The 13,812-nt window shown below is 36.8% G+C and overlaps 2 protein-coding genes across 2 annotated transcripts; both read right to left on the bottom strand.

Moving 5' to 3' along the window:
- Positions 1 to 3,995: 3,995 nt before the first annotated feature.
- LOC148921161 (pectin acetylesterase 12-like) lies at positions 3,996 to 7,043 on the bottom strand. The gene is made up of 12 exons (XM_008248111.3): positions 6,660 to 7,043; positions 6,439 to 6,521; positions 6,114 to 6,243; positions 5,946 to 6,019; positions 5,533 to 5,619; positions 5,334 to 5,458; positions 5,160 to 5,220; positions 4,980 to 5,033; positions 4,776 to 4,853; positions 4,566 to 4,671; positions 4,318 to 4,460; positions 3,996 to 4,225 (listed from the first exon to the last, which is right to left on the bottom strand). Exons 1-12 carry the CDS (start codon positions 6,898 to 6,900, stop codon positions 4,127 to 4,129), a joined length of 1,281 nt encoding a protein of 426 aa, XP_008246333.2. The 5' UTR covers positions 6,901 to 7,043; the 3' UTR covers positions 3,996 to 4,126.
- A 610-nt stretch (positions 7,044 to 7,653) lies between these two features.
- Positions 7,654 to 11,906, bottom strand: LOC103344518 (pectin acetylesterase 12). The gene is made up of 12 exons (XM_008248112.2): positions 11,183 to 11,906; positions 10,602 to 10,684; positions 10,246 to 10,375; positions 10,070 to 10,143; positions 9,585 to 9,671; positions 9,379 to 9,503; positions 9,210 to 9,270; positions 8,980 to 9,033; positions 8,748 to 8,825; positions 8,522 to 8,627; positions 8,265 to 8,410; positions 7,654 to 8,153 (listed from the first exon to the last, which is right to left on the bottom strand). Exons 1-12 carry the CDS (start codon positions 11,367 to 11,369, stop codon positions 8,037 to 8,039), a joined length of 1,248 nt encoding a protein of 415 aa, XP_008246334.1. The 5' UTR covers positions 11,370 to 11,906; the 3' UTR covers positions 7,654 to 8,036.
- Between the last annotated feature and the right edge of the window lie 1,906 nt (positions 11,907 to 13,812).

Raw genomic sequence — 13,812 nt, 5'->3', positions numbered from 1 at the left:
CCTTTTCAAATCTGAAGTCCAGAGGTGATTGTGACTCCGTCTGCAAGATATCCAAATATATTTGGTTTCCTGGGATCCATTTTTTAAAATTTATATTTAGATGTTATATATATTGTTTATATATACACATCACTTTCTTTCCTGATTCTTTTCACATTTAAATAATATGGATAGAGAAAAATTATATTTTCCAGTGCAGAAATTCAAGCGGGCATTTTTCTTAAATGGATGTCTATCAATGTCTCCTAGAGATGGAGATGTTTTTCACTTTTCATGTTTTTAACAGTCTTTAAGTCACTTCCTCTCCCTCCAAGACTCAATGGCTGATGAAGACATGAAATAATGGTTGTCTTCCTTTTACTACAAGCTGATAAAGTTCATGGTGTGCCAAGCATAAATAAATAAAAATAATGAGGGAGGCAAGGCAAGATTCCCACATCATATGTTTATAGAAATCCACCTGCTAGTACTGGTGAAGAAAAAAATATATATGAGAAATGACTTGCAATGCAACAACGGCCATAAATTCTTGTCTGATTGTTTTTCTTGGGTGGCAAATAGACTAGAGATTATTATCTTCAAGACATGAGAGCTGAAGAAAATTTCCCATTAAGTACAAAAGAAAAATGAGGAGGATATTTAAGTGTACAGTGGCATTGAGGTGGAGGAGGAGAGAGGTGACATATTGTGACAAAGCTAGCTATAATTTTTCGTACTATAATATATCACAAGACAAGAGCATACCGTGTGCGGTGTCCCTAGGGTGGGCCTATACTTTTACTACTTCTGTGAGGAACCACAGAATTGGGTCCCTCCAAGATGCTGAAACTTCAAGAAAAGAAGTAAGGAGAGAGAGAGAGTTTTCAGTGGGATGTGTAGAAAAAAGATAACAGAAAAGACTCCGTGCAGTGCAGGCTCATCAGATGAAAATTCATAACAGTGAGTGAGTGAGTGAGGGTCCAAAAGAAAGAGAGGTGAATTCATCACCAAGCATCTTCGCCTTATGGAGCAAGACAAGGGTAAATCTTGCTCTAGGGAATGAAAACAGATAGGGAAAACATATATAAATGTATATGAATTCATAATTGACAATTCGGGGACAACCCAATGGTACATAGGAGAATTAAAGTCAGTTAAAGAATAAAAACACAGAAAAGAGAAACAATGTGCATGCATGCCTGTAAAATCATGATATTACTGTATGTATACATTGACTGTTCTGGCCTTGGAATAATCTGATAAACTTTGATTTTTTTTTTTTTGAAATACAAGCCATAGCCTAAGCTACGAGGAGAGGAGGTTTCTTACACACACTATCGAGACCTTTTTCCACGGGATCAGACCCCGTCGGCAAAATTTGAAAACATTTCATTCCAAAAAGGAAAAAAAAAGAGACGACAATAGTGCATGGGTTGGGTTTGGGGTATATTTCAAGGAAAGCCTATTCAAGGAAAAAGGCCACGCCTTTCCTCCTCTAAAATACACGACAGGCACCATTTTGTTTGTCCATGCACACATACATCATTGTACAGTTTCCCTCGTGGAATATGTCTAAGTCTTTTATTTTTATTTATTCGAATATCTTTTTTCTTTATTTCAGGGCAATATATAAATGTTATATGTATGGTTTCTATATATACATGCATGTGAACCAAATTATTGGGTCTATCTGTTGGGGCCCTACAAATTAAAGAGTGTTGGTAAAGAACAAAAAGCATTGCAAATATTGGCCAAACGGAGAGAGGAGAAGATGGGATTACACCAAGATGACCCAGTGTGTAATTTAATTTAATTTAATTGGAATCCTTACTTTTCTTTTTTCTAAACTATTAAGGCTTAATACTTTCTATCAACTGATGAGATGAATGTGTTCATAATCATTAACCCAATGATGAGTTCTGCTCTGTGGAGGAGATGATGATTTTATGTAAAATATTATTTGTCAGAAGATTTTGTTCTGCTGCAAAGATTTATATATCTCAAAGCTACCACATATAATCCATGTATGCACAGAGAAATAAAGATGAACAAGAATTCAGGCACAGGTAAGTCAGGGAAAAAAGGGTCTTGAAATCAGTAGGGGAATTGTGGTTTCTTAAACTCTACAAGTTGACAAAAACATAATAAACAAAGTTAAATATGTTTCTTGTATTAGAATCAACTTTCATGGAATGTTCTTCACCTAAACACTTTGAGGTTCAGAAGGAGATTAAAAAAGATTAAAAATAATTGGCTGTTCTTTGTTGGCAGAGATTCGATCGAAGAATCTGCAGCACAGAAAAACCAGCATCTTGTCTCTCATTTTGACAATATGCTAGTGCATGGCCTAAACATCAATGCTAAATGAAATGCATAAATCTTTGATTTAAGAGCACGGCTATTCGCTACTCCATATAAACCACGGATAAATTCAAAATACTTGCTAGAATGAGCCCATTTCTTGTAGCTTGTTCCCTAAGTTGATTTGGGTCCCTATAGTTTTCAAAGAATTATTGATGAACCATCTAATAAATATTCTTTTGTGGCCATTTAGTTTTTGTTCTGGTAACAACTTATTCTTATAAAGACAAAGGTTTAACAGTGGAACTATGAGCCCCACTGGTAGCAGAAATCTCATGTCAAGCACAGGCATGCACAAAGTCATCTATTTATTTATTTATGTGCCTTGGGAACATGGGAGAACTCTCTCTCTCTCTCTCTCTCTCTCTCTCTCTCTCTCTCTATATATATATATATATATATATATATTACCTCCTCCCATGACTTTGTGGTTTTGTTAATATAGTTCCTTACCAACTGGCAAATTGTTAATTGTTAATATCATGAGAAGTACTTTATTTTAAGTACTTGATATTACTTTGATTTTTAAATTAAAGCTAAGGATTAATTAAACCACCACCGTTTATATTTCAATGTACAGATTATTTTATTTGGATTGAAACTTGAAAGCATAAGAAAACACCAAAAAGACTTTGGCCCAGGAGAGCAATACAATATAGACTTACATTATTCATGAGCTTTTGTTCATCCCTGCAGACAATCAAGGGGTTAATGATAAGGAATCTTATAATTAATCATAATCCCAATAATTCTAGAGGAAGTCTCAAATCTTGGCACAATCATTGATGATTGTTAATTTTCAACTCCCCAAAATATGAACTGAGTGCAATTTGATTCCTGCACACAAGACCTTTCTCTAGGCTCTAGCTAACATTAATTATAATATGCTGCAAATTATGAAGGGTAACATGGCATTAGGATCATTAATGCAACACATATCACAAATTAAATCAACTCTCTTTGTCTGGTTTCGAACCATGTATATTTTTATAATCAGAACACAGAGCAGAGAAGCAGTTAAAGCAAATAGGATATAACAAAGCAGAGAAGACTTGTATATTTTTATATATATGTAGAGAGAGAGAGAGAGAGAGAGAGAGAGAGAGAGAGAGAGAATATAAAGATACGTACAAAGAGAAGTCTCTGAGTCTTGGTTGTTGTTGTTGAAGAAAGATACCAATTGATCCCTACTTTATCAGACTGAGGAAGATCAAAACTATTTATCTCATAGTTCATAGGCTAGCTTTGCAGGGTTGATGATGTTCTTTGTAAAATACAAATCACCACGGGTTGTACGGCGGCAATTTGCAGTGATTTTTTTTCTTCTTTTTGCTTTTGATATAGTGTAAAGGGTAGAATTGTTTAACCTGTACTGTATGGAGTAGTGCTATGTTCAACTCTCACAAAATACTGTGCGGTGCATTAAACCACAGTAACCCGACATGGATATGCTAAATTTCCGTTTGGGTTAATAATCCAACTGCATATTGCGCTGGCGAGACTGGTTTTTGACATAACATTCGGCTTTAAACTTTTGATTGAGGTCTGAAAAGCCCACGTATGCTTAGATGGGTTTGAATAGTACTGGGCTTCAGCATTTGGACTGAAGTGTTATAAAGCCCACATATGCAAACATCTAGTGTAGGTAGTGTCAATTTTCAATGTTCGTCGCAGAAGGAATTCCATTGATTTCAATTGCATTACAAAGTTGTTTTATTAAGTACAGGGGATAATAACTCAATAATAGGATGACCATGGAAATGAGCCAATTGATATAATCATATAACTATGCTGTCACTGAAGGAACCAGATGGCGGCAAGTTTCATCAACAACCTTAACTTCTGCTCGGTCAAAATACCAATCTCCAACTGCTTCTGCAATCGTCTGCAACATCTTGAAACATAACATTAGGATCATGTCTTGAAACTCTATCTATGTATACATGTGTTTGTGTTGGAATGGAAGAACAGGTTCACCTTGTTTCCAACAGCAGGAGAATCAGGAGCAAACCATGCACCTTGCCCCGTTTGACCGTGCACATAACATGAATTTATGAACATCCCATTTTGATCAGACATTGAGAATTGTTTTAATGCATCCAACATTTGGTTCCTAAATCCTGTTTCAAGAAACATAATATTTACAGGTTTTAGTTACTTTGTTTCTGAAGCTGCTACAAGTTTTAAGAGCTCAAACAAGTCCTCATATATGGGATGCCTGTCACCTTGCAGAAATTGCATCTGGGATGGAGAACAACTTGCAAGGTTTAATCTGCAACCGTTCCAGTCGCCGTGGGGATCTGCTGATAAAGGAGCTAAACTGTTTTGTATCTGATTTGAAGTGGGAAAATACAATTCAATCCATTATTTCAGAAAAAGTCCGTCCATTAGTAATTCTCAGATAAGAGTAAGACCCTACTAAAATGAACACTTACCTGCCATGAATCATATGCTGCGTTGAGTATAAATAGCGGGGTTGTGATGTTGGCGATTAAGTTCTCAGGGAAGAAGCACTGCAATGCAAGAAAGGTTGGAATTTGCTTCAGTTTAAGAGCAAGAACAAGCGTACAACTTATTTTATTTTTCCACCTATCTTCGAATCAAAAACTGCAAGAGAAGAGAGAGAAAAATTTGTTTACCGAAGTAGGATCGAGGTGGCTAGTGCAGTAATGTGGCAGATTCTCTTGCACCCCCTGGGACAACAATCATAGAATTCTCAGTTTATCACTCTGTATGCAGAAGACATAATGTACGTGTGTTTCTTTCATATGAAGAAAAAAGGGTTTGGAGGTTGGTTGCAAATCTGGTAAGGTCAATACCTGCAAGCCTACAACACCAGTATATAAATTCCTGAGTGTGCGTCCACCAGAAATATCAACCCTACAATTCCATGCAGGATCGCCAATGAAAATTGAAGTGTTAATAACTAGCTAGGAACATGTCTGCATATAAAAAATGCAGCGAAGAGTAAGAGCATTACTAATAGTACTCACGCGTCAAGAAAAAATCCAGCATCACTCATGCACTTCACTTTTGTAGTTGTGGGAAATAAGCCCCAAAACTCGTCACAGTGCAAAATGGATGCCAGACCGCCAGCAGAGCCACCAGTAAGAAGAGCCTAAAACAATATGTTGCAAGAAGTGCCATAAGAAGGGAAAAAGAATAGATCCTGAGCAAGAAGAAATGGTATACCTGATTGGCATAGCGCATGCCCTTCGACATCAAATCTTCCATTGCAGACAACCATATACGTTGTCCTCTAAATTGCAGGTTTGCTTCCTAAAACCAGGACCGCTACGTTTTAGCATTTGATATACACATATCAACAGAAATAGTTGAGGTACCTTGTAGCACTAGCAGATTCATGTTGAATTTAGTATTTGATATACTCTTCTCATAGTGTAACTTTGTGCAACTCTAAAATAAAAACTAGAAAGTCAATCTTAATTTCTATAGGAAAGCACCAATGTACTGCCTAATCAACGATATAAAGCTGAGACAATGCTTGTGAGATCCTAAATATGCATCTTCATTGCTCAAAGCCAAATTATAACCAGTACCAACAATTGGTGGGAAAATGTAAAAGGCGAGAACATCCTACTGACCTTGTTTTCACTGTCCCCAGAAAAAGAAGCACCATCGCAATAGCGAAGCATTACTCTATTCCAGTTGAAAAACTCTGCAATCCCATATGTGATATGATAAGGGTCAAGACGGCCAAACCAGGACAAAAGGCAGATGCAGGTGTTTAGCATTAAGTTTGAGGGGAAAACCAGGATTATCTTCAGCTTCATTGCTTAGTATTCCAGTAAATGCCCTCTCTTTTTCCATGAGTGATGAAGATCCATATGCTGAATTTTTGCGGTTAGAACAACTCCGGGTGTCGTTACACCATGCTCCTCCCTGCCACAAGAAGGACTTAGAGGCTTTGTTTGGCGATCAATCAACTGAAAACAAAGATAACTAAAAGGAAACATGTAACTTGTCATCTGATAGTTTCAGTTACATCATGCTCTGAAATGTAAGTTTCCTGAAACTGTCTTTAAGATATACTTAACATTTGAAAAGATGTCATTGTTTCTGATTTTACTCACAAACCTCCAAGTGAATGAGCCAACTATTTGCACCTGACCCATGTCCAGGATGCAAATGATAAGCAGGTAATGTTCCATCCAAGCAGACTGCAAGAGCCAAATTCACAAGTAGGTAAAATTAGGCCAAAACAAATATAAGACCGAGCTCAAATAAAAACCATTAATTATCTGAAGTCACTATCATTAAGAAAGAAGAATTAAGACAAAGACTTAGAAAATGTATACCTGCTCCTTTAGCGCCAGCTCTTTCAATGAGGGTTAACTCTACCATTAATGTGTTATTTGCAGCATTGGAGCCTCCATAGGTCTCCAACAAAGACGGCTCTGTCTTATTAAGACTCTTCTTCAGAAACCCGTCAACCCATTTGCTGAAAACAAGTGCTGTTACAAGACCAAGCACCCACAAGAACTTCATCACGGCTCTCCTCTGCTTCAATCTCTCTGCCACCCAAGTCTTGGAAAACATAGCTATAAAAATGAAACTCAGCTCCTAAACCGGAAACAATTTCGATGAACGTCACGTCTTTTAATAGGATTAAGCTGTTCACAGCTCCAGACGTACGCATCAAAAAATTTACCAATTCAGAGAGTTTTTAAATTCTTGCTCACTTCTATATTACACCGAGAAAGCTTTAGATAGGCATCTAAATAACATAGACGTAAAGGAACTGCAACAGAGGAGACAAGATCTTATGGGAGATTACTCAACTAAAGCTGCCCACAAATGGGAAAGATAAGAGGAAATGTTCACTGGTGTGAGCATGAGTTTTCTGAAGGCTGGGCTGGAGACATCTATATTTATTTCAGTGCTTCCAACAACAATTCATGCTTCAAAGTTACTTAAATTAAGTCCAAAGGCCGTCCTCTTTTTTATCGGCATGAAAGTTTACCCAACTTAGTCTATAAGTCATTGACCCAAAAAAATACCTTAGTCTATTAGTCATATATGTAAGGAACAGTGCTTCCTAAGTCATTTATATCAAATGACTAACACAAAAACCATCAGGATAATCAAATTACTAACACTCTTCAATTTTGATTGATATTTTTCTGGGATGATTCTCGCTGCCCATTACTTGATACAGTGGAAGATTTGATTGTGCCTGCTTTCAGAAGTAGGGCTCAACACTGAACCATTTAATTTCGTGATGTTCTTTTATTTAATTTTCTTAATTATGTGTTTGGTTGATTATGCTAGCAGAAATCAAATGGCTAAACCTTTACATAAAATTCTAAATAGAACCCAGAATCAGAATTTTCACATAAACCTATCAACAAACTCTTGCGAGTGGAGGAAAATAACACCTTAGAAAAGTGACTTTTGTCTACCTCTCCAACTACTAATTTGCTAATACAAGAAAGAGTTTATTGGAACATAATCCAAGATATAAAGAGCTTTCACCAAAACATTACATCAATGCGAAACGCTTGCTGATGACATTTTGCACTTCTCAGCAGCCTTCCATTTTATTGTCTTCTATTGATTTCAATTGAACCATAAAGCTCTGGACTGAAAAGAAAAATGAACTATAAAACTATTTTATGTAATGTAACAGAAAATTAAGTTGACTCAAAGGGTTGACCATGTAATGAGCCTATCCATTAATTTGCTCTTTGGAAGACCAGATTGTGGCAAGAATTGTCACAAGGGTAGGGACAATCAACAGCCTTCACACTTGTTCGGTCAAAATACCAATCTCCGACAGCTATTGCGATTGCCTGCATATCGTCGATCACACATAGGATTAGAATTTCAAACTCTTGTTTCATGAGATTTCTTGAGATTTATGTTGTAAGCAAACTTAATAAACTCTGTTGCATCAGGCTCACCTTCTTTCCAATAATTGGAGAATCATCAGCAAACCATGTATCCTGCCTCTCAGTTTGGCAATGCGCAAAACACGAATTAATAAACAACCCATTTTTCTTAGACATAGAGAATCGTTTTACTGCATTCAGCATTTGATTCCTGAATCCTGTTTTAAAGTAACATAAAGTCATAACAAACAGCACAAGTTTAGTTCATTTGCTTCTGAAGCAGCTATAAAATCTTAAGAGTTAAAACAGTTCCTCAAATATGGGATCACCTTGCAAGAAATTGATTTGTGATGGAGTACATTTTGCATGGTTTAATCTGCACTCGTGCCAGAAGCCGGCAGGATCTGCTGATGCTGGAGCTAAACTGGATTGTATCTGATTTCAAGTGGGGAAACATAATTTAATGCAGTCATTCAATAGAGTACTTCACTTGATGTACAGTATGGGACATCAGGTAGAACCAAAATTTTAGACGTTATAGAAATGAAAAATTACCTGCCATGAATCGTATGCTGCATTGAGTATAAACAGTGGAGTTTGGATGTTGGCGATCAAGTTCTGTGGGAAGAAGCACTGAAAGGAAAGATAAAATAAAAGGGGGCGGGGAGAAGCTGTGTCAGTTTAGGGGGGAGCAGCAGTGCACGTAACTTTTCGATGTTTCCACCTATTTTCAAATCAAGGACTACAAACAAAAATATGTATATAAAAAGGAAAAAGAAATGATTACCGAAGTAGGATCAAGGTGGTTAGTGCAAAACCGTGGCAGATTATGTTGCACTCCCTGGGACAATCATTTTAATACCATAAGCATACATGAAAGACATACATTACCACAGATTAGATCTGAGTGAAACAGTATCACTATGCACAAAATATATTGTTGCTTTCATGGAATTCAAGAAAAAGAAAAAACATGGATTGGGAGTGGATTACAAATCTTTAAAATCATGCCAATACCTGCAAGCCAACAACACCATTATATAAATTCCTGAGTGTGCGTCCACCAGAAACGTCAGGCCTGCAGTTCCAACAGGATCACCATTTGAAATTTAAGTGTTAATAAGCTAGAGCATGTCTTTATGTGAACAGTGCTGGAAAGGGAAAGTGTATTAATGTTAGCACTTACGCATCAAGAAACAATCCAGCATCACTCAGGCACTTCACTTTTGTAGTTCTTGGAAATAAGCCCCGAAACTCATCACAGTGCAAAATAGCTGCCAGACCGCCAGCAGAGCAACCTGAAAGAAGAGCCTGAAATACAATTGGTTAATATGCTGCAAGAAGTGCCGTAACACGGGAATGAGAATATACAATAAGCAAGTAGTATTATACCTGCTTGGCATAGCGCATGCCCTTTGACTTCAAATCTTCCATTGCAGACAACCATATACGCTGTCCTCTAAATTGAAGTTGTCTGGCCTAGAATCAAAATCACTGTCTGTTAGCATCTGGTGTGCATGTGAACTACCAGATTTATGTTGAGGTAGCATCCAGAACTACCAGATTTATGTTGGATTTATCTGTTTTAAGTCATATAAGATTAGGCATTCTCTTTCTCCAACCTTTTACCACTCTTCTTATGGTGAAACTTTGAGTAACTCTGTAGATATTCTAAAATAGAAAAGTATAATGAGGTCAATTTAAAACCACACGGGAAAGCACAAATACACTGTCAAAACAACTATATCAAGGTGGAACTGGAGCGGTGTGTGTGAGATCCCAAATTCATATTTTCATTGCTCAATTTGTTAGCCACCAAATTATAAACATCCCACCATTTGGTGGAAAAATGAAAACGGTGAGAACATCCTACTAACCTTATCTTCACCGTCCCCAGTAAAAGAAGCACCATCACAATACCGAAGCTTTACTCTGTTCCAGTTGAAAAAATCTGCAATCCCATAGATGATAAGATGAGGGTCAACACAGAACCAGAAAAAGGTAGATGCAAGTATAGCCCTTGACAAGTTAGCATTAAGTTTGAGGGAAAAACCAGGATTTTCTTCAGCTTTATTGCTTAGTATTCCAGTAAATGCTATGTTTTTTTCCATGAATCTTGACGATCCCCGCCTGGTTGTTTTTCGGTAAACACAATTTCTAATGCTGTTACACCAACCTCCTCCCTGACACAAGATATTTAGTCAAGTCAAATTCTGAATTAAGCAATTTTCAGTAAAATCCAAGTACTTGATAGGCTTATTTGGCAATCAATCAACCAAAAGGTAACATGATAAAAAGCATAAATTTTTTTTGCAGAAACTATCTTTAAGATTTTGATATGCAAAAATATGCAAGAGAATGGATAGCTAAATGATGTCCTTGTTTTTGGTTTATCTCACAATCACAAACCTCCAATTGAATGAGCCAACTATTTGCTCCTGACCCGTATCCACGATGCAAATGATACCCGGGTAAGGTTCCATCCAAGCAGACTGCAAAAGCCAAAAACACAAGTAGGTAAATGAGGCCAAAACAAAACTGAGACAGAGCTCAAATAATATAAAAATTCCAAGAATAATGCATAAGGCATGACTTACAAAATGAAATTTAAAACAAAACAGGGACAGATACAATGTAAGGGGAAAAAATGGGTAAACAAATCTACCAACAATTACATCAGCCTCACGCAAAATAATATGCTAATAATTCCAGCAGGCACAGATGAGAGAATCTTACAAGGAGTCTCAGGCCCCTTGATTACAATTGGGGAAGGAGAAAAAACAGTGTCACAAGCAACAAACAAGAGTGCAAAGTTTTCAGGAAAAACTGCAATACAAGCTACAATAAACAAATAAAGAAATGGAGGGGAAAACGCTCTAGATTAAGATTGCCACTAGATAAAAGGCACCATCTTTATCTAAATCAAGCACTATGCAAAATGTATATCAACTTATCAACAATGGAGATAAACATAGGAGTGTAAAGTGTACCTGCTCTTTTGGCTCCAGCTCCTGGAATGAGGGTTAGCCCTACCATGAGATAGTTAGCTCCGACCTTGGATTCTCCATAGGCCTCCAAGAAAGACAGCTCTGTTTCATTAAAGCTGTGCTCTACAAACCCATTAGCCCATTTGCTGAAAACAAGTGATATTACAATGCCAACCCACCAGAGCTTCATCTTCGCTCTCCTCTGCTTCAATACCTCTGCCACCCAACTCTTGAAAAATGTAATAAAGAAAAAGTAGAAAACTAAAGAGAGGAAGAAAAAAAAAGGCAAACTTTGATTTGCCCTGATGTTATGCGTATTTGGCCATAGAGTTAGTGACTGGTTTAAGTAACTACAACAACATTTATGGGAGGGAAAGTATTCAGGTTGAGAGCCAACTATGGAAGGAAATCAAACTCAATAAATCAGAGAGAGAGAGAGAGAGAGAGAGAGAGAACCTTTTAAGGTTTTATTACACAGGAGGCACGTTTCGAATCTAAATTACGTAAGATTAGAAGGAGGGCAAGACAAAAACTACAGTACTAACTGGACAAGCGATATCACAGACCATCTGGACCCTTGATTTGAGAGAGGAGCAAAAGATGGACCGGGGACGGTGACATTATATAACGAAAGTGGGGTCCACGTAGGAGGAGGGAAGAGTAGTGGTTGGTTCTCTGAACTCTGGAGAGAGAGAGAGAGAGAGGTGAATATGATTAGCGACACACTAGGACCACACTGAGATGGTTAAGACTTTAATGTGTGGGGTTCAATGATTTTCTTCTTCTTTGGGCTTACATTAATTGTTTTAACTTCTAAAGTTGTGTGCTTTATGGCCACCGATGGAATCAACTGGAACCCGTGCTTGTCTGCTTGAGATGCATACAGCCTACAGGTTTATGTGTTTCTGCACAAAACAATCATATATCAGAAAATTCCGCCTTGATCAATGGCTCATACTAAAGTAGGGGCCACATTTTTCATTCTTTTGGTCAGAAAAAGTATAATCTATGGAGCTACCCTGTTCATGGTTTCAGCTGATCTTTTGCTCTTGATGGTAGTTTTTGGAGTTCGGATCTTTGTGCAGTGTGTTTCGCTGAAAATATAGTGAATCTGTCTATCCGGTGATTAATGGAAAACAGTACATGTTATTACTATTATTATGGATCTGTAATTCTGCCATCTTCCTATTTTTCCCCTGAGTTTCCTCTTAAATAGTATTTTAAGTTGCCCAAATGTGTGTGCAGATTTCTCCAACTTTGGTAAGCATAAGATTTTACTTTTTGTATGAGATTGTTCACCTAACCATCTCTTGAATTTTATTAATAAAAAAACCCGAAATAGTTAAGGATACGAAATAGCAAGGTTTGTTTTACGAAAACGATATTAGGTAGGGATATCGAGATTCAAACACAAGTTCTTAGATATAAAGATAACTGTTAACTTTTCCCTCAATTGTAAAAGAGGGATGAATTATTTTCTTTTTTAAGGAGTTAACTCAAGTGAGGCTGCCGACAATTATGGGGATAAAATTAAGAGGAAAGCTTGATTTGGTGTGAATGGTTGGAGAGGGTCTTATAAAGTATACATAGCCAGCTCTCTCAATGATCAAATCCAACAGAAAAAGCTTGGCATGTTCGAAATGAACAAATTAAACAAGGCCCCTTTGAGGCCTTGATGCCTTCCCGTCCACCCATAAACCAGCTACCAGCTAGAAACTAATGCTTCCAACAACAGCGACACACAAATTTAGTAAAGACTTCGATGCGACTGATGCTTCCTTCTTCTAATTGAATTAAGTTATATATCCTTTGCGTTTACGCAACTGTCATGCACACATTAATTCTATAATAATGCTCATATCCCTACACACGCACACGTAAAAGCAAATACATTCACATATTTGGTCAAATTATAATCAATAATATTTTTTAGTGGAGATTTATGTGTGCTTGCTGGTGGCGACTGATGTTTTACTTTACCTTTCGTCAAACATGTTTTCTTGCTTGTCATTAGAATGAATTGTGATGGAAGGGAAGACTTTTGTTTTGTGCGGCGCCTCTTGCCATGTAAAGGTGGTAATTAGTACATAAAAACCCTGCAAAATTGGACTTAACTATCAAGAGGGGAATTGGAAAGACAGAAAATTTGCATGTGATTGGGATAGTTACTGAATTCACGATATTGTGATTCATATGAAATTTTTGATTGGTTGGATGTCTTTTGTACAATAATATCCAATTTAAATGACTTTAAAAGTCTGGAGGTATTCAATTTACATTTTTAAAAAGTTTATAAAAGTTTGGTGGTATCCAGTTATGACTTTCAAAAAGTCTTTAAAAGTTTTGGTGGTATCCAAAAAGTTAATGAGTTTTAAAAAGCTTATTAAATGAATGACTTTTCAGTACTTTTAAGGCTAATTGTTAAGAGCAAAAATTTTATCGATTTACTAGTGACTTTTATTAACTTTATGAATGTATTTAAGAATTTTTCAACTCTATGAAAGTCGTTCGCTTCTACAAAATCTTTATAAGTATGGATTGAATACACCAGTGCAAAGAGGAGAATAAAAGATAAAAACTTCATGATTCTTTGTTTCAATTTTGCTCATTGAGAGGCATACACAGACTTGCTA

The sequence above is a fragment of the Prunus mume genome, linkage group LG1, assembly GCF_029339155.1.
Source record: "Prunus mume cultivar Tortuosa linkage group LG1, ASM2933915v1, whole genome shotgun sequence".
NCBI lineage: Eukaryota > Viridiplantae > Streptophyta > Magnoliopsida > Rosales > Rosaceae > Prunus > Prunus mume.
Note: the sequence above shows the minus strand (reverse complement) of the source record. Positions and strands in the feature narration are given on the sequence as shown.